General features: G+C 35.3%; 1 protein-coding gene across 1 annotated transcript in view; it reads right to left on the minus strand.

The window, feature by feature from the left end:
- Positions 1-628: 628 nt before the first annotated feature.
- Positions 629-20,078, minus strand: part of LOC136838824 (uncharacterized) — a 267,615-nt gene continuing 248,165 nt past the window's right edge. Inside the window, 1 exon segment of the mRNA XM_067104448.1 lies at positions 629-978. Coding sequence (XP_066960549.1) covers positions 773-978 — 206 coding nt within the window. The 3' untranslated portion in view covers positions 629-772.

Genomic DNA, 20,078 nt, shown 5'->3' on the forward strand with positions numbered 1-20,078 from the left:
GTGAAAAGCCACGGCTTGGATTATAATTAAAGTTAATTGGTAGAAAAAAGGGCTTTTGCGTCTGAAATTTAAACACCAGATCCACTGATCCGAGCTGCAAGCGATACTTTCATGTTGATGTTTTTTACGAAAGATTTTGTGCATATGTCAACATCCTGAATTATTTTTTGACTTTAAAGTCATTTAAACCTAAATCTGACTGCACCTTGTATCTATTCTGGGCGATAAAGATTAAAATAAAAGAAGAAGGCAACATATCCAGGGTAAAGAATGAAGACCGACTAGAGCAGACACTGTCAGAGTTAATTTGGATGCAGATATTTTGAGTAAATGCGTTTGAGCTGCCGAGTGAAGATCAGCATTACAGTAATCAATACGAGATTTTTCCTTTCTGTTGTTTAAGTTCGGGTAGGAGTTTGAGGTGGCAGGTGGAGTGTGCAAAAATAAAATGTATTTTCATCCGGTATATTTGCGGACGATTCACTCTTGGGTTTCTGGCCATGACGTCACAGGATTTTTCATCCATTCAAAGAATGCTTCAGCAGTATAGACAGAAGGATTGTCATAACTAACGACCTGATGAACAGTACCTCTCGGATAGTCATAGAAACAAATTCTAAACACATGGTTATAGAGATGATATTTTTCTCCTATATTTAAATATCAACATATACAACTTTCTGACGGGGAACACTTATGCCACAAAAAGGTATACATCATGTGCTGTACTTGTCTTCAGTAGGATAAAATGAACTTAAAAAAAGGCTACAATTTAAATGGCATAAGTATAAAAGGCTTCCGAGTCACCCATCCCAACGTCTTCGTCTTCCTCGTCGTCTTCTTGGTAACCAGGGTAACCACTCGCAGCGTCCTTGCTATCCGGGATGCTTAGTGGGGAGGACGCTCGCTTCCTTTTCATCTCGACGCTGTAATCGCCTCTGTACTGTCGCGGGAACCAGCTGCTCCTTGCTAAGGATCCTGATCAAAGAAGAGAACTCTGATTACAAAATACGAATAAACAGGGTGAATAGAATGACATGAATGAACCATTACCTATTAATTGACTGATGTACCCTTTCAAATGCTTGGTGCTTTTTTTTTATCTGTTGAACATCAGCTGTAGAAATGTTGAAGTAAAATCTGGGAATTGGCCCCTGGCCATATAGCATTGCTCCAGGCAATTATTTGTGCAAGACAGAATTACAAAGGGGATATAATCTCAGGTCATCATCATTCATTGTTGCTGAGAGGAATCCTACAGAGCAACTGAGTCATGGAGACGATGAATAAATTCTCGCTCTGAAAGGAAACAGTGGAGTCATTATTTGCGACTTTGAATATCTTATTATTTTCGGTGAATGTTGTTGTAGAGACAGATAATTTTCCTGTTTTTTTTAGCAAGATTTTGACAAGGTTTGATATTAGGAAGTAAGGTTAGATGAACAAGATCCATTTAAGAAACAACCCTTTTAAATGGTGATAAGTCGTAGTCAGTTGTATTTGTCAGCAGAAACAAGAATGTATGTGCTCTTTGCTTAAATAATTGGAGATCAGAAGACTCCACAAAGGCAATAGGCAAACTTTTCCACATTTTAGCGGTAGACAACAGAAAACTCATAGCAGAGTAGAATTAAACCTGATACTTGAAAATGATAGTTTGCAACAACCTGCGAGGGAATACAGCGAGGTCAGGAAAAGAAGAGTGCAGGGGATGTTTGTAGTTGTGGAACGTTCTACGCAACAAACATAATTAACTCACTTGTCGTCTATACCACAAGTTATCATCAAACGTTTGCAAAATGAACTTGACTGATGACAGAACTATCCAACAACCTGAGCTGAAAGTTCAACCCATCGTCGATATTGTTAGGTAATATGTTCCTGAGAAGTTACTTGCCCCTAAAATAGCGATAAAGCTATCCGTAGTCAAAGGGCTTCAAGCTATGAATTCAACAAAAATATCACTGCATAAAATAAAAATGACTGACTCGGTCTCTCCTCCTCCTAGAAAACACGCAAACACACATATATGTCTTTATATATATATATATATATATATATATATATATATATATATATATATATATATATATATATATATATATATATATATATATATATATATATATATATATATAATATATACATATATATATATATATATATATATATATATATATATATATATATATATATATATATATATATATATATATATATATATATAATGTACGTGTGTGTGTGTGTGTAGGAGAAGAGACTGAATCAGTCATTTTTGTTGTATGCAGTGATATTTTTGTTGAATTCATAGCTTGAATCCATGTGACTTCGAATAGCTCTGTCGCTATTTTAGGAGCAGTTAACCTTTCAGTTTTCATTAATCCCTTCTTCTTTCAAGAAACATCTGTCCTGTATCCCGCCGCTATAAAACTTTCCTCATTTCGTTTAATTGCGAGTTTCTCCACGTCCCTTTGAGATCCTCCAAGCAAAATAGAAATGTTAGACATGCCTTAGAATGATCGAGACGTATTCGCGAAACAGTGTTTACTCAGCCGACGCGGGTCTATCCCTAGGCAAAACGTGTAGTGTTTGTGAGAGCTTTGGAGCGTGTCCGGTTTATGCATGTGTGTCCTTTTAGGATCCTTGGGGATTTCACCAGGACAAGATTACCGCCACGTTTTTGTGCGTGCTTCTTCGTTCTTCGTCTCTATTTGTCTGGTCTGCAGTTTTGTGCTTTGTTTACGCTTTTACTCACACGCACGCACTTTTATATTCATATTCATGCATATGTATGTAATATGTATGTTTTCATGTATGTCTAAATGGCTTAAAATTTCAGATGAAGTACAAGCACACACATATACATTCTGTGTTGTACAAATATATATGCAATGTATGTATTATATATATATATATATATATATATATATATATAAAATATATATATATATATATATATATATATATATATATATATATATATATATACATGCATACACAGACACACACACAATATATATATATATATATATATATATATATATATATATATATATATATATATATATATATATATATATATATATATATATTTATATAAATTTGCTGGTGTGACAGACTTCAGAAGCCTGCCCTGAAAAACCTCAGCTATGGATTACCGAAGTTCCAACTTCTTTTATGACTTTGGTAGGTCAGTCGGTACCTGCATGGCCTGTCACTCGTGAGACCGAGGTTAGTTCCCGATGTGAGCCAGAAATTTATTTCTCTGAAACAGGTGCTCATATGTTCATTGTTTCCGTAATATAAAGAATAAATTGCTGCTATGACGCTCCTACTGCTGAATGGTACATGCTTGGTCCAGGTGGACGAACTACTGTATACCCGAGAGACCATGTGACGTGCCACTGTTGTTCACAATGACATTCTGAGGTGCCTGATACACTTACTACCATTCTCCTGAGCAGATATTCATAGCAAACTGCTTAGATAATTTAAAAAGCTTTCTTAGGCGAACAATTTCCTGTCTAATCACCCAACTTAGATGAAGCAGCAATCTCTTTGTCCAAAATGTCCTAAACAGTGAAGCAAGAAGATCTATATTGTGGAAATGATTGGATAATGCGGCTTTTGTTGCCTAATGCGTCCGCATAGGAAGAAATGACGGTATGAGAAATGACAGCATATTCAGAAATGGTAAAGAGGTTATCATAGGTAAAAGGATGGGTCAGTGTTTTGATATAGTTTGGTCATGTGGAAAGAATGGAGGACGATTGGTTGATAAAAACTGTATAATATGGTAGGAGGGGAGGAAGGCCTAGGGAAGTTCCATGGAGCTGCAGAGGTGCTAGAATGGATGGGTCTTGCTATGCAAGAAGCGCAGAAGTACTTACAAAATTGATGTGAATGGCGCAGTGTATGTACGTGTTTTGACGTATTGTTGATTAGCTTTCTCTGTAGGTGTACGAAGTAGGTAAGGTCGTTGAAATTTTTTACTCAGGGTTCATCCATAATCCAGAAGTTAAAGTACTGATGTGTCAGTAACCATATTTCATTTTATTGATTTTCTATTGAACCACTCCCAGTTAAGGGGTTTAATATTAAATGGTTTATATATATATATATATATATATATATATATATATATATATATATGCATATATGTATTTGTGTGTATATATATTATATATACATTATATACATACATATACATATATAATGTACAATATATACATGTAGATATACATAAAATGTTCAACTTAGTGCATCTATTTTTCATTGTGATTGTATTTTTTAAGAATTCATTAACTATTTTTTATCTTGAAGTAATAACCCGTAATAAATAGGGTTCGAACCTATTCTAGTAGTTAATTCCTTGGCGCAGTGGAAGGGCTTATGTCCAGTATTGAATCATAAGCGTATTCATTTTAGTCTTTAACCTTTTCGCCTTGAACTCACCGATGGCCTTTCAAAATTATTTTTTCAACCTTGATGTAATGAAGATTTTGTTCAATTTAAGGAATCTATTTTCTTTCAGTTCTTAATATTCAAGTAAATTCTCCATTTAACCATTCTGCAGGTTTCTTCATTTTTATAACAAATTCCATTAATTTCCTTAGAATGTAATGATGTAATGCGCTCTCTCTCTCTCTCTCTCTCTCTCTCTCTCTCTCTCTCTCTCTCTCTCTCTCTCTCTCTCTCGTGTGTGTGTGTGTGTACATTTCCATTCGTATTTGTAATGAGCGATTTCATTTGCGTCAAGTGTCCCGTCGCTATAGAGCTCAGCTCATGCGATATCGGATATGATAGCCATCGTCTTTCAGCCTGAGAGTTGCGTAATGGAGATGTCTGACTCAGCTGAAGAGGCGCAACTTCAGCCCTAATCTCTCTCGGGACCATATTATCCGAACTTTCGTGCTGCGCCTGACAGATTGTAGGTGTTGCGACAGCCTCGACTGGAGACAAATTTAGTTTTAGTTTTCTGTAAAAGAAAACTATTGTGCCCGCTTTGTCTGTCCGCATTCAGATCTTAAAAACTACTGATGCTAGAGGGCTGCAAATTGGTATCTTGATCATCCACATTCCAATCATCAAACATACCAAATTGTAGCCCTCTAGCCTCAGTAGTTTTTATTTTATTTAAGGTTAAGGTTAGCCATAATCGTGTGTCTGGTAACGCTATAGGACAGGCCACCACCGGGCCGTGGCTGAAAGTTTCATGGGCCGCGGCTCATACAGAACACTCGATTGCGCCGAAGAAACTTTGGCGCTTTTTATACTTGTTTATTTATGTGGCCTCATTGTAACGAAGTTAGTGTTCGTAAGATTCTTATCAAACACAAATATACATTCATATTTGTCTTGTTTATTGAGTGAGGATTTTAGTTCGCTCTTTATGGAGTTGTATATATAATCCTTCGTTTTCACTAATACACACACACACACACACATATATATATATATATATATATATATATATATATATATATATATAATGTATGTATATGTATTTATATTTATACGCCTTAATCCTCTTCGTAAGGCTGATGCGAAAAAGATCTCAACAAATTCATTAGGTGCGGGGTTTGTTATCCCTGTGCCCTTCCCTTGGCCCCAGCTAATGCTGGTACCCATTCAAAGAACCACCGAGCTTGTGTGTGTGTATATATATATATATATATATATATATATATATATATATATATATATATATAGTATACACATTCATTTATATATATATATATGCATATATACACATATATAAAATATATATATATATATATATATATATATGTATATATATATATATATATATATATATATATATATATACATATATACACACATATACATACATACATGCAGGATCGAACCACGGATGTAAACCTGCACATAGTAAAATGTGCAGATATTCATGAACATAAATATAAATTTTTTCACTAGAAGTAACACAGGAATCTGACAGCGAAAAAAAAAAGAAAAGTTCCAGAGACCAGAGAATAAAGAACAGATGGTCTGTTTCATCATACAGGTTTGTTTTAGAGTCTTTGTGGTCACGTGAGCCAGAGGCCATTTAACCTTGACTTGGTGTATTAACTGAATATCTAATCTATAGACTAGTTTTATTGACGTCTGAAACTGGCCATTGTTTAAAGAAATGCACTTCTGAATCCTTGGAGTGTAACGATTACGTTGGTGATACTTTGGCTTGTTATCTATAAGGAAAAAACATCTACACCTTACAAATTTTACCACTGCATGGTAAGTGTAGAGTAGACGACCACACGAAGATATCGTTTATTAATATAATTTGTGGACCACACAATATAGAAATGGGTGTATATGATACTTTGATCCATAATACTTTGATCCCCGAGGGGCTAGTACTAAACACGGCGTCCCAATGGGCTTCCGCCTTGTTTAGTACTAGCACCTCGGAGATGAACATGAAAACATGAACAAGAGGCAGTAAATTTTTCGAATGATATCTACTGGTAAAACATAATAACTTACATAGAACATAGAGAAAATGTAATTAAAATATTAAAAAATTTTCCATTAATTGTATTCTAGCGATAAACAGTGTAGATCACATAACAAAGATACCGCTATTCACCGTCTGTCCAGAAGTGGATGATTATGTTAAACTTCTCAATGGGACGGATTGTAGGCCAATTACGTATACAAAGAAGAAATATTGTAGTGTAATATCATTATATGCTACAGCCTCCATAAAAGATGAATAGTTAATAAGGAAAAAATTTAGGTTAATGTAAGAGCTTCATCCATGCTCTTCACACCCCCACCCCACACACACACACACACACACACACACACTTCCTCGTCCTCCCCTGAGGCGTTCATTCTTGAGTCGCTCGTTATTACGACAATACGCAAGACATAATTCATCTTTCTTTGTCAGTAAAATGGGACAATAATGAAATGGACGGAGAGACAGAGAGAGAGAGAGCTATTTATACCACTGCAAGCTCGTGCGAAGTGGGACGTGTCTTCTGATCTTATCATTGGTTTTCATTGAAATATTGCGCTTCAGACTTTTGAAAAAATCTTTGCTCGATTTTACATCTCCTTGAATGGTTGGTGTTATTTACAGCGCATCGCTTTTCTGTTTTATTGTTTCATCCGATTGTTGTAATTTATATTCATGTTAGAAATGTAGAATTCAGATATGACTTGATTTTGATACGTGATGATCTGCTTCGGTTACTCAGAAAATGAGAAATTTTATATACATGTACATATATTTAAGTTATATATATGTATACATATATATATTTGTATATATATAGATTTATATAGAATAATTAAAAAACTTTGCATATATATACCTATATATATATATATATATACATACACATATATATGTATCTTTTTTCCCATTGGGAAGGGGCAACGAAGGCTTAGCCTTTCAGTTTTCAGCAAGTATTTATGGAGTGACCTGATAACACACGCCTTGCCCCATGTATGTTTAAGGAAGGCCTTAGGTGCCGTGTCTGTAATTTCTTGGTGATCACCTATGCAGGTTAACTTTGCTGATGGAACAATTAGCTGTATAATAAAGTAATTATATATATGTATATACATGGATATGTTAAGCTACGTGTCGTTTAATATAAAAATCCCTATATTCAGGAATAGTAAATTTGATATTATACGAAATAGCAAATTTGCATGATATTAAATTGTTAACATAAAAAATGTCAGTGTTTATGTGGCAAAAATATATATATAATAATATATATATATATATATATATATATATATATATATATATATATATATATATATATATATATATATATATATATATATATATATATATATATATATATATATATATATATATATAGTTTGGGATAGAGCTGTAGGATAAAATTATTATCGTGTACCATGCAAGAGAATTATTATCATAGTTATGGAAAAAACGAATGAATTTTGGAAGAAAAGTGTAAAAACATTAGGGTAAGTCGGGTAATATAATTTATGGAGCAGAAAAATTCATACCTCAAGGAAGTAAATGCTGAAAGGTTACTGAACAAATGGTCTGAAGGATAAAAGTTCCAAATGTCGTTATTCTGTTTAATGAGAATGCAGTCCTTTATCGATGTAGTGAGTGCTTTGAAGAGGTGTTGAAAATGAAGGATTGACCAGAGGCAGATTTGAATAAAGCAAGAGTGGAAACGGTTAGTGCTAATTTGAGAATGCCTTTGCAAATGGCTGTTGAGCATGTATGAAGGATGGCAGTTGGAGGTTAAAGAATGGAAAGGCACCATTACAAGCGAGATGCTGTGGTAGTGGTGAACAGTGACAAATCTGCTGAGCAGCTTGTGTCTGGTTTGTCTGAATGGGAAAGGGGTTAAAATGAATTTGTGAGAATGAATATTGCTTTGTATAAGGGCAGTGGTTTCAGGGGTGACTAAGACCGGTGGGGTGTAATGTTACTTAGTATATCTAGGAATGTGTATGGTAGGATCTCGATTAAGAAAAAAAGATTGATAACAGAAGGGATTGATGGGGAAGAGCAGCGTGGGTTTTCGGCAAGGAGGTGGGTGCATAGATTAAGTGTTAAGGAAACAGAATTGTGAGACAATGCTTTTGTGATAATAGATAGTGACACAATATGGAGGGTGATTAGGATTTAAGATGCGGAATGTACTTTTTTAAGAGCAATTAGGATACATTTTTCATGATGAGAGCCAGCCATGTGTTACAAATACTTTGACGGAAGAATCGATGGTTTACAGTAAATGAGGTTCCAAGATGAGATTGTGCTGTCTCCATAGCCGTGTAAATACCATTTTGGATGTAAAGGTGAATGAAATCGTAGAAAGGCATTATATGCTTGGAGGGTGGATTGGCTGAGGTTTGCGGATGATACATTGTTGACTGGGAGTAAAGCAGCATACTTGCAAAAACTAGTGTAAAAAGTTAGTATTTGCAAACGAAGATTGTTGAAAGTGAACGTGAGCAGGCATAAGGGCATGATGATGAACGGAATCCATATTAATATGGATGATGGAAAAAATAGAGGAAGTTGAAGGGTTTTGGTATTCGGAAGTAAACATTACAGAAATGGAGGGAAAGCGTTATAGAAATTTGACGGGCCATAACAAAGGAAACGAGAAGATGTGTGCAAGATAAGAGGTTTACATTGCAATATGTGCAGAGAGTGTGACATGCTGTTAATGGGCCCCTTTTCCAGGCACATGTAGCAGCTAATGCTGTTAGAGAGCTAAACTAATGAAGTAATTTCCTTAATTAAGCAATTAAAGGATGAATGTTGTAGTAACCATTTTTTCAAGATTAAAAGGCCCATAAAAATTTATATATAGTTTGAAAGGCCCATAAAAACACTATTAACACGGCAGAACCATATATTTCCCCTGACAATACTTCAGTCTTATGAGACTTTTAACCTTCTTGGAACACTGTTATGTATATATACATATATATATATATATATATATATATATATATATATATATATATATATATATATATATATATATATATATATATATATATATATATATATATATATACACATATATGATGTAGTAAAAAGTGTCCAGTAGATTTTCTATTTATATATTTCAACATAATAAGCAATATACACTTGTACCCACTTGCTACCATAATGAGGACAGTTTTGTTCCTAATTTAGGAAAATATATCTGAATTCGACAGATGTATGTAAGAATTGAGCGGGAATAGACTTGAATCCTTCTATTGGCCAAATGGTTAGCTTAACCTCACTTCATCCTAACGTGCGAGGATTCGAATCCTACCAGAGGAGTTAGGGTTTCATGATTGATGTTTCAGTTGTTTTAGGGTTCGCAGCCTGTGTGTTTGTAAGCGTGCATGTGCTCTACTTAATTTCCATTCAGAATTGTGGCCTCTGTTGTAAGTAATCAGGGCGTGAAGACCTCACCTTCGTTTATGCCAAATTGGGCAGCTTGGCAATTTATGCCAACGGAGCTGCTCTGAAATATTCAGAAATCACGTTCGAAGATTTGTGGCCCTCATATTCCAGCTAGACCCTTTGAAAGAATACTAGGACAAGATTCCTCATTCATTACCACTGGATGATAATTGCTCAGCAAATTATAGATGCGTACACTTCGTTTGCAGAGTTGGTGTGTCAATAGAGGGATCTTCGCGTGATCATTCTCGTTCCAATAAAAGAAATTATTTCATTTCATCGCTCATTGCAAGTTCATTTATATTAGCTGTTTCATTGTGAAGGGCGAGAATCGTCTGAATTTCGCTACCATTTTCTTCCCTTATTTGTGAAGTGTTGAAAAAAAGAAAGTTAGGCTTTATTAGTGTTGTTTTTAAAATAAATCGATAACATCCTAACAAAAGGGTTTCACCGCGCACAGACACACACACAGACATACATACATACATACATACATACATACATACATACATACATACATACATACATACATAAATATCACACTTTTTTACAGTGAGAATTTCTTTGAAACAATCTTGAACAAAACTCGTTGCAATACATAACTTTTGCAATTTAGGATATCTATCCGCGCACTTATGCGAAGACATTAATATAAAATTTAAAAAACCCAAACCTACATCAAATACAAGAAATTCTCCCTGGCTTAACTACTGAATAATAATAATAATAATAATAATAATAATAATAATAATAATAATAATAATAATAATAATAATAAGAAGAAGAAGAAGAGAAGAAGAAGAAGAAGTTTTTGAGAAATTTTCGACATTTTTTTTCTATCTCCGTCGTACGAAAAATGATATATCTTTTGATAGAAAAAACTGACGTACTCGAAAGCGGAAGAGCTTATTGAAGCAGACTGAGGAGATGGAAGCTCGTTTAATTCTGACAGCGTATTAACGCGAATTCCACACCTCTTCACGAATCAGATTCCTTTAATGGTGTTTGACTTTCCGTTCGTTATTCATTCCCGTCGCAAGTTGCATTAAGTGCAGATTCCGCAATCGCTGCGTCCACCGCAGTGAGGAGAATAGGGGAATGGCGCTTTGAGGAGGGTCCATTGGATGGAACCCCTGTTGAATAATACTTCATGTTACGTGCTTTCGATGCTTCTTTTCTTTGTTATTATTATTATTATTATTATTATTATTATTATTATTATTAATGCAATTTCCCTACCGTAATAAAAATTCTTTCTCGTTGTCAGATTTATTATTATTATTATTATTATTATTATTATTATTATTATTATTATTATTATTATTATTGTTGTTGTTGTTGTTGTTCTTGTTGTGCTTAAAGTCGTCCTTGTTGCTTTCATTATTATTATTATTATTATTATTATTATTATTATTATTATTATTATTATTATTATTATTTACTTATTTATTTATTTATTTTCGCTACTTTCGTTATCAAATTTCTTTCGCTTCGTATGTCTACTGTGATTGTTTACTAGTCAGAAAATTACCATCCCAGCAGTGATCAATCAAATAAATTCCACTTATTTTTACTAAATCCGCCATAATGGGTAACGGTGTAATCCACTTTAAGTGTTAACTAAACTGACGTACAATTTTCCTTCATGAAGTTGGGCGGTTTCATCCACTTGAATTCTGCGTCGGTTCTAGGACAACTGCCCCCCGGACAATTTCCCCCAGACAAGTGGCCCCATAGGACAACTGCCCCCTTTACACATAAGTTTCCAAAACAGTTATATTAGTTCCCAGTCATTTAGAAAATAGTTACAGGCAGTTTCATCCATAAATAAACAATTCTCGAAGAGATTTTTACTAATTACATAATCACTAACTGCCTGGTTATAAAAAAAAATGTTAAGATAGTAAATGCAAGGCAACGACTAGTCGGAGTTCAGTCGTTTAGGAAACAGTTACAGGCACTTTCCCTATAAATAAACAATTCTTGAAGAAATTAATAATAATTACATAATTACTTTGTTAGTTAAATGTAATAAAAAAACTATTAAGATAGTAAGTAGCAACAAGACAATGTCTAGTCTGAATTCAACCTTGAACTGGTCAGTGTATGTATACCTCTCAAATAAACAGAATAAATTATATCACCCATCATGGAGCTCGTCCAGAGTGAACGTGGTAAAATGGAGCTTATTTATGATGGTCACATCTGTATGAAGCAGAAAGAATTGGCAAGTAATGTTAAATCTTATGAATGTGAGAAACGTCGGCACAGCAACTGTAAAGCCAAACACTCAATCGATACTAAATGGTGCCTCAACTCAACTACCACCTGTAAGACATATTCGACGTGCAAACAAGCTCATCCCATTCCGTCAAACCTAACAGATATGGTCATTCCATCTGAGTACATGGTGACAGCTGATGCTGAAGATTTTCTGCTTTATGATAGTGGATCGAGTGAGCAACGTATATTTGTGTTTTCCACATCTACAATATCAGCCTACTGAAGATTTCAAATAACTGGTTTGGTGATGGGATGTTTAAAGTTGTACCCGAGCTGTTTTGCCAACTGTACACTATTCATTGTTTTACTTCGGAAAGAGTTGTTCCTTGTGTTTATGTTCTGCTACCAAACAAACAACGAGCAACTTATCAAGACATTCTCCAACACTCCTCACTTTCAGTCCTATGCTCAATCCAAAGATCTTCATTATAGACTGTGAACAAGCTGCTAGGAGTGCTATTGAAGAGGTCTTCCCCAACGTTTTAAAAATCAAGGGATGGTTCTACCACTTATTACAAAGCATATACCGCAAGGTGCCATATGACTGCCTCCAGAGTAAATACCAAACTGACGCTAATTTTGCCCTGCAACTTCGTATGAGTCCAGCTTTGGCATTTGTTCCGCCAGATAAAGTGATTAGAACATCTGAGACACTGCAAGAGACTTTGCCACCTGAAGCTGATTCTATTATAGACTACTTCGAAAATATATTGGCAAAAATCGTCGCCGCACCAGGCAAGCTCCACGTATCCTGTTAGCATGTGGAATATGTATGATCGTGTAGTTGAAGATTTACCTCGTACCAACAACTCATCGGAAGGATGGCGTAACCATGTGCAAGCTAACATTACTTCCTTCCATCCAAAGACTTCGAGAACCGCCATTTGTTGGATTTTTGAAATATATAGTAAACAATTTATAATTTAAATACATTAAAAAATTGCTTTTCAATATTTTTACAACTTACTAATTTACTATTTACAGTATACATTATTTTTTAACATTCATGTATAATTGAATAATTTTTAAAGGATAAGTTTTAACATTTATGTTTTATTGAATAATTTTTTTAAAGGATAACAAATAAAACATTAGTTTTATTAGTTTTAGTAGTGTTCACCTCCCATAGTTGTTTTTATTTTCCTCTAAAGGAGGGCGATTATCCAGGGGGTAGTTGTCCGGGGGCAGTCGTCCTGATACCTCGTGCGTCAATAAGCATCTCAAACCACTTTGTCTTGTCATCAAATAAAACTGTTCGCGTTTTCACCGTTTTATTATTTGCCGCAAGGTACGTTTGGAGAGGGCAGCTGAAAAGTAATCCGTTGTTTTGTCAAGATTACTCTGTGATATGAATCTCTGTAGAATCTGTCAGAGACACGTGATTGAAGATGCATCGTATTGTTGTGGTTATTTTATTACTAATAAATCCTTTTGTGATGATATAAGCTGCCGCTCATGGCTAACGGTTTAGAACTCTGACAGATAATGCATTATCATTCCCTGTACCTGCTTCATCTCTCTCTCTCTCTCTCTCTCTCTCTCTCTCTCTCTCTCTCTCTCTCTCTCTCTCTCTCTCTCGTACCCTACGCAAACGATTGTGTTTATCTTTTGGTTTGAAAGAATGAAAAATGAGAAAATACATTAAAATGTAAAAGAGAACGCTGTAGCATAAAATATAGATAAAAAACGTGGAGTGTGTGTGTGTTGCTGTACTTATACTTCAACGTGAACATAACCTCGGTTTCTCTCTCTCTCTCTCTCTCTCTCTCTCTCTCTCTCTCTCTCTCTCTCTCTCTCTCTCTCTCTCTCAGCCTGACTGTTCGCTTCGTGTCTTGTTAGACAAAGCCTACAAGGGCGGAGACCGGAAAATTCTTCAGGAACACCGGAATTACAAGGTTCTGTTACATGAATTTCATGGATGGTATGTGGGCACATATCGTGTTTCATTCGAATGATCACATTGAATTATTGGTTTGCCCTTTGGCCCTATGCATCTGTACAGACTCTCCCGGATGCTGTCATGTCACGCTAAAATGATGCCTCTATAACGCCATTTCCAAAAAGGGGAAGGTTGATATTTTCAAGACTAATCGGTTAATGCTAAGTGAAGGAGGGAGATTACTCTCCATTTTTACTTGGCAAAAGCTCAGTCATCGAAACTAATAATTTTCTTTCTTCTGTCGTTCTTACTGCTTTTGCTGTTGTTGTGGGGTATTGTTGCCTCAAGAATGATCTGAGGTAATTACTGTCAGAAAAAAATTCTTTTGGGTCTTCTGTACATCTAAGGCAATTTTCCTCTGGAGTTATTCGAGATTTATCATATCTCAAAATACTCAGACTTCATGTAAGAAGAGTATGTTTTCCATGTATATTTCTTAATGCAATTTTTTTCTCACAGTAGTATCAGAACTAACTAACGAGAGGAATACATTAAGTTCTAGTGGAAAATTACGAGTACACGAGTGAAAACTGTAAACAAAATCACTATAAAACTGGCTATATTAAAATCAGTTTATTAGGAAATGCGGGACATAAGTTCCCCTTTACATATTACTGGTTGAGCCACGGTGATGTAAGCACGCCTAAATATCGTTTTTACTTATTATGTATTTCAAGTATCGTATCTAGGGTTTTCCTGATAAATTTTAGGCTAACTTCTTTTGCTCAGATAGTCTCGAGTGTTTCGTAGTTTACATAAGTACAAAAAATGTTTAATAAAAATATTTCTAGACTGCTATAATTTTTAAGCCTTTTTACTATTATTTTTTCTAATTACATTCAGTTATTTCATATAGAAAGACATGTTTGCTCTCAATTTAACTGATTCATAAATAGTGTACTCATGAATTCAGAATCACTTCCTCATCTTTCCTAGATAGTGACCCCCAAGGGTTTTAACCCGGTTTGTATCCATCTTTGCGGCGTGTTTAGTACAAGCCCGCTGGGGATTACCAAAAGCATAAACAAAAGACTGTAAATATCATAAAGATAATGACCCCCAAGAAATATTAGTCCTAGATAACGACCCCCGAAAACCCTTGGGGTCACTATCTAGGAAAGATCCTCACTTAGAAATAGAAGCCGAGTGAACTACTCAGTTCACATGAAATAAGACTCACTGCAAGCTAATGAAGGATATTTTACTTTGTATTCATTACCTCCCAGAACATACTGTATATCCATGTTTCTTCTGAGAACCCCTTTCGCTGGTCTCTGCATCTTCCCTTTCCTTTCATCGGTCAAAATTGCTTCATTTACAAATATCTATCGTTGCAAAACAATTCGCAACCTGTTTCTTTATTCTACAGAGTTTAGCCTACAGTACATGTCATTTCCCTGACCTTTCTCATTACTGGAATTCATAAGAATATTAATAGGAACGATGTGTATGGGTTCAAATGTTGTCCCTGGGTATTTTTTTTTTTCCGTAGATCAAGAGGTGCGAAAATACGGCAGATTCTATTTTAAAAGTTGACCATGCATAAGTTAGACCAGAAATTATGGAAAAAGGATTGCAGAGAGAAGATTGATTTTTACATATTCCTTTCATCAGTTTAAAGGTGATAAATTGGAAAAATGCATCTTTACTTGGAAGAAAAAGACGACAACAGCCAAAAGTCACCGAAAGCAATTACTTCTAATTATCATGGTGCAATTTATAACTGAAACGCAGCGGGATATCACAAACCAATGAAGATGGACGGCTGGTGATTTTGCATTATGAATTTATGGCATTCTGTATTCATTTAATTTCATTGCTTTTCAATTTCGTTTATCAGTCGGTATTTCTTCGCGTTCTTTTGCTCGAGAAACGGATATTGCATTCGGAGCTTACCTGAATGCCTTACGAAAAAATAGGTATAATTTCCCTCCTGTTTCCAAGCTAGCATGCCGAAATATTGTAATATGTAATAGGAAAAGAATAAATGATTAGTTTTCTTTTTATAAAGAAGCTTTAAAATCGTCATTTGGAATTGCGGAGCTTTATATATATATATATATATATATATATATATATATATATATATATATATATATATATATATATGTATATATATATATGTATATATATATATATATATATATATATATATATATATATATATATATATATATATATATATATTTATATACAATTTGTGTGTGTTTGTGTGTATGTGTATATATATAGTGTGTGTGTATGTACAAGTATATACATCATGTGCCGTTTCTTCTTTGGGTATGTAGATACAGATGCAGTTGGCACATAAGCCTTTTGAACAATCATAGCCTGAGTGTGTGGCTAGCAACCTCACCATTTAATTATTTGGGGAGAGAGAGAGAGAGAGAGAGAGAGAGAGAGAGAGAGAGAGAGAGAGAGAGAGAGATATTTAGGGCAATTGTTTGCTCTCGATAACTGGTAGTTGTATAGAGGAATGAAATTATTGTGATTATGAGATATAAAATAGCAATACAGCTGACCCACTGTGAGTAATAATAATTCATAATCATAATTCATCTCATGACGGAGCTATTTCTTTTCAAAAGCATCAGATGAGTCAGATGCTGCCTTTATCCTTTTGTATTCTGGAAAAAAAAAAATCTTTTACTTCCTCCAGAGATGAAGACGAATCTAACGTCTTCCTCCTGAACGTGTAATCGAGACTGCAGGACGGAAGAGTAAAGTTAACTTGATTGGATATATTAAAGAGGTAGATTTCTGAGTAAACTGATGTTTAGCCCAATGTAACAACTTCAAAGACGCGACTCAGGTGGGATTTCTCCTTTATGGTAATTTACCGAGCACAGATATGGGCCACTGGGTACTGTAAAGTTGTTGACTGTCGATTACATTCTGCTGTCAGTTTTTGTTGAATAATGCCTTTGTCCTACAAATGAAAACAGAAGCTCTTGACACATTGAAAGAAAAATATTTATTTTAAATTAAACTAGTCCTACTGAAAAATCACATCAAGATACTCGATACCGTAGATGGTGGTAATAGCAAGCAAAAATGTAGATTCATTAAGCGCGGATTTTGGGTATCTTTCCGCAACTGTCAAGAAACAATCTTCACGTATTTAGACATGGCGACGCAAGTGACCGAAGATATGAAAGGATTTTTATTATTTCTTCTTGTGAAACGATTTAATAATGCTCCATAAATTAGGGTCTTACGTAGAGCTTGCCACTGCAAAGGTTCTTCAGATTCTCTGTGACGAAACGCAAATGAGAAATGACTATAAATAGCAACTAGATTTGTTCAAGTTTTAAAGTTATTGTGCCTTTACCATCTCTCTCTCTCTCTCTCTCTCTCTCTCTCTCTCTCTCTCTCTCTCTCTCTCTCTCTCTCTCTCTCTCTCGACGTAATCTTAAAATCTCCACACTTTTTTCTCTTCATCTTAAAGACCCTCTCTTGTAGGAGTTGCATACGCTGAACATTAACGTCTTTTGGTGGCTCTTATTTTCTGTAACACTTTTTGTCACAAAAAAGGTGGAACTTATTCGACAAGAAAAAGAAGGCCACCGGGAATTCGTTTTGACCATGAAGCTAATCTGCTTCTTAGAGGAGCTTGAAACCTCAGGGCTCATGACTTGGTTGCTGCAACTCTCTCTCTCTCTCTCTCTCTCTCTCTCTCTCTCTCTCTCTCTCTCTCTCTCTCTCTCTCTCTCTCTCTCTCTCTCTCACTTCATTCGCAAGAAAACCCTCTTGTCTTGAGCGCACTTCTGAAACTGAAAGGAGTTAAAATTCATTATTAGAAGTTCGTCCATTTTTTCCTAAGGTCTTTTATCAGTTTGAGGTGTGTGGTCGTTTTATTTTCTTTTGTTTTTAAACTCATACTAAATTTTTGTCACGTATCGTTAATAGTTAGATTGACTATCTCTCCAAAAGTTCACAACTAGAAGCTGGATAATTATTAGATATTTAGATCAGAAGGTAATACTGAAAGGTATTATTGTGTCTAGCAAGAAAGTTGCATAAGCGATCTCTGGGGACTTTATTTCAGCAGCTAACAGCTTTTATCCTCCATGAAAGAAGATAATCTGGCATTGAGAAGAATGAAAGATTTTCGGAATTATTTCAGAGCCGTCGGTTTTGCATTAGAGGATAATCATTTACTTTGTGCACTGGAGGTGAATGGTACAAATGCAGCAAACTACTAGCTCAGCCAGTTAAAAGAAAGTAAAGCTAAGTGGCACTTAGGAAGTTGTATTGCAGGTTATGATAAAAGCCTGTTCAAGTCGAAACAGATTAAACACTATTCTTTAGTGGTGGAATAGCTGGAGAGAAATAACTACAAATCGGAGGGGAAGCGAGGGTCTTAATAAAGTCAGATCCATCTTTTTGCATGACATACAGTTCTTAATTAACGGTAATAAGAACAAGTAAATCAGAGCCGTTGCAAATCAAGAACTATACTTCGTATACAGAGAGGAAAGGCCCGCATAGGTAAAAGAGCTTCTCAGACCAGAAACGGAGTAACTTCTGTAAAGAACATAACAGAGTTCCAGTAGGTAGATTTTACCGCCACTTGGTTATATCCCATTAGGATATATTATAGTTTTCATTTTCTGGTTGAACGCTTGAGCTACACCACAGGCTTCTCGATCGTTGCAGTTAAGCAACATGGGTCTGGTCAGCACTTGGCTGACTATAAGTGCCGTCAACATTTGAATATTTCAGTGAAATGTATCTAAATGATTTATCCGTCAGATCTTCGTCTTCTTCTTCTTTTAACGTGCTTTTTTCCCATTTGAATGGAGTAAGCACGATGCCTTCTTTTTGAAGGACTTTGATTTAGCTTTGGGGTAGACTTTGTAGTCTCGATCGGCTGCCCTGCCTGTCATCGCTTAGACCCCGGTAGCGTATGTACATGTATTGGACCAGTCACCAGCACCCTTTCTCCCAGCAGCGAGGAGACATTGCGCGGTTAGGTCGACAGTCGAGACGTGTGAGGTGTCTGTTATGTTTTTAGATGTTGGAGTGGCTTTGTTTGTGTATGTATTAGTCTATAACACCCATTTGCTTTTAAGCAAACCTATCCGTTGATCACATACATAATCCCGGGGTATCTACATGGATAGCAAAGTGTCTGCCTCTCTAACCGGTTGGTTGCGGATTTGAACCCGCTCCACAGACCCCTAAGAAGTCCGAGGCTGCTGCTCTAACTGACTTGGCCATCGAGGCTCTAAATGATTTATCTGTCAGATACCTGCAGCAAAATTAGAGAGCCTAAGTAATGATATACAGAACTTTTTAGCTACGAGGGGCTTGTACAAAACCCATGAAATGGATTAGAAGTACCTAGGGCAACGTCAGTAGAATTCTTAAGTCTTGAAATGATAACCAGGTATGCATATGAGTGGACCCAAACAATCTTGTCTTGTAGAATCCTTACTAGTGACCCGAGAGAAGACCCTAGAATAATAAATGTTATAGAATTTTAATTGAATATTTCACCTGCTCATTCTAATTTATAACCAACTTCACTTAATTCATTACAACTCCAACTTTATAGAAGAAAACGGTAGGTCAAGTATAAAAAACAACTTGTAAGTAAAGACAGTCCTTTAAAGTGTGTATTGGTTCCTCAGCTTGGGAAGCGATATTAGAGTGGTCTCAGACAAACGCCGGATTGAACGCAAGAGTCGGAAAGTATTTGATCAATTGGACCCCAGTAACACTAACTTTTCTAGAAGTAAATAACTGCAACTAGAAAGGTGTCTTAACGGAACATCTCCAGTCCTGTACACTGAGAGACTCTCCTAAGAAGCGTGAATAAAATCAAGCCTATAAAGATAACGCTTAGGCTTGGGTTCTCATTCTTCGATATGCAGATGATTTTGTGTTACTATCGTTTACATATATTCATTT

Source organism: Macrobrachium rosenbergii, chromosome 5, assembly GCF_040412425.1.
Source record: "Macrobrachium rosenbergii isolate ZJJX-2024 chromosome 5, ASM4041242v1, whole genome shotgun sequence".
NCBI lineage: Eukaryota > Metazoa > Arthropoda > Malacostraca > Decapoda > Palaemonidae > Macrobrachium > Macrobrachium rosenbergii.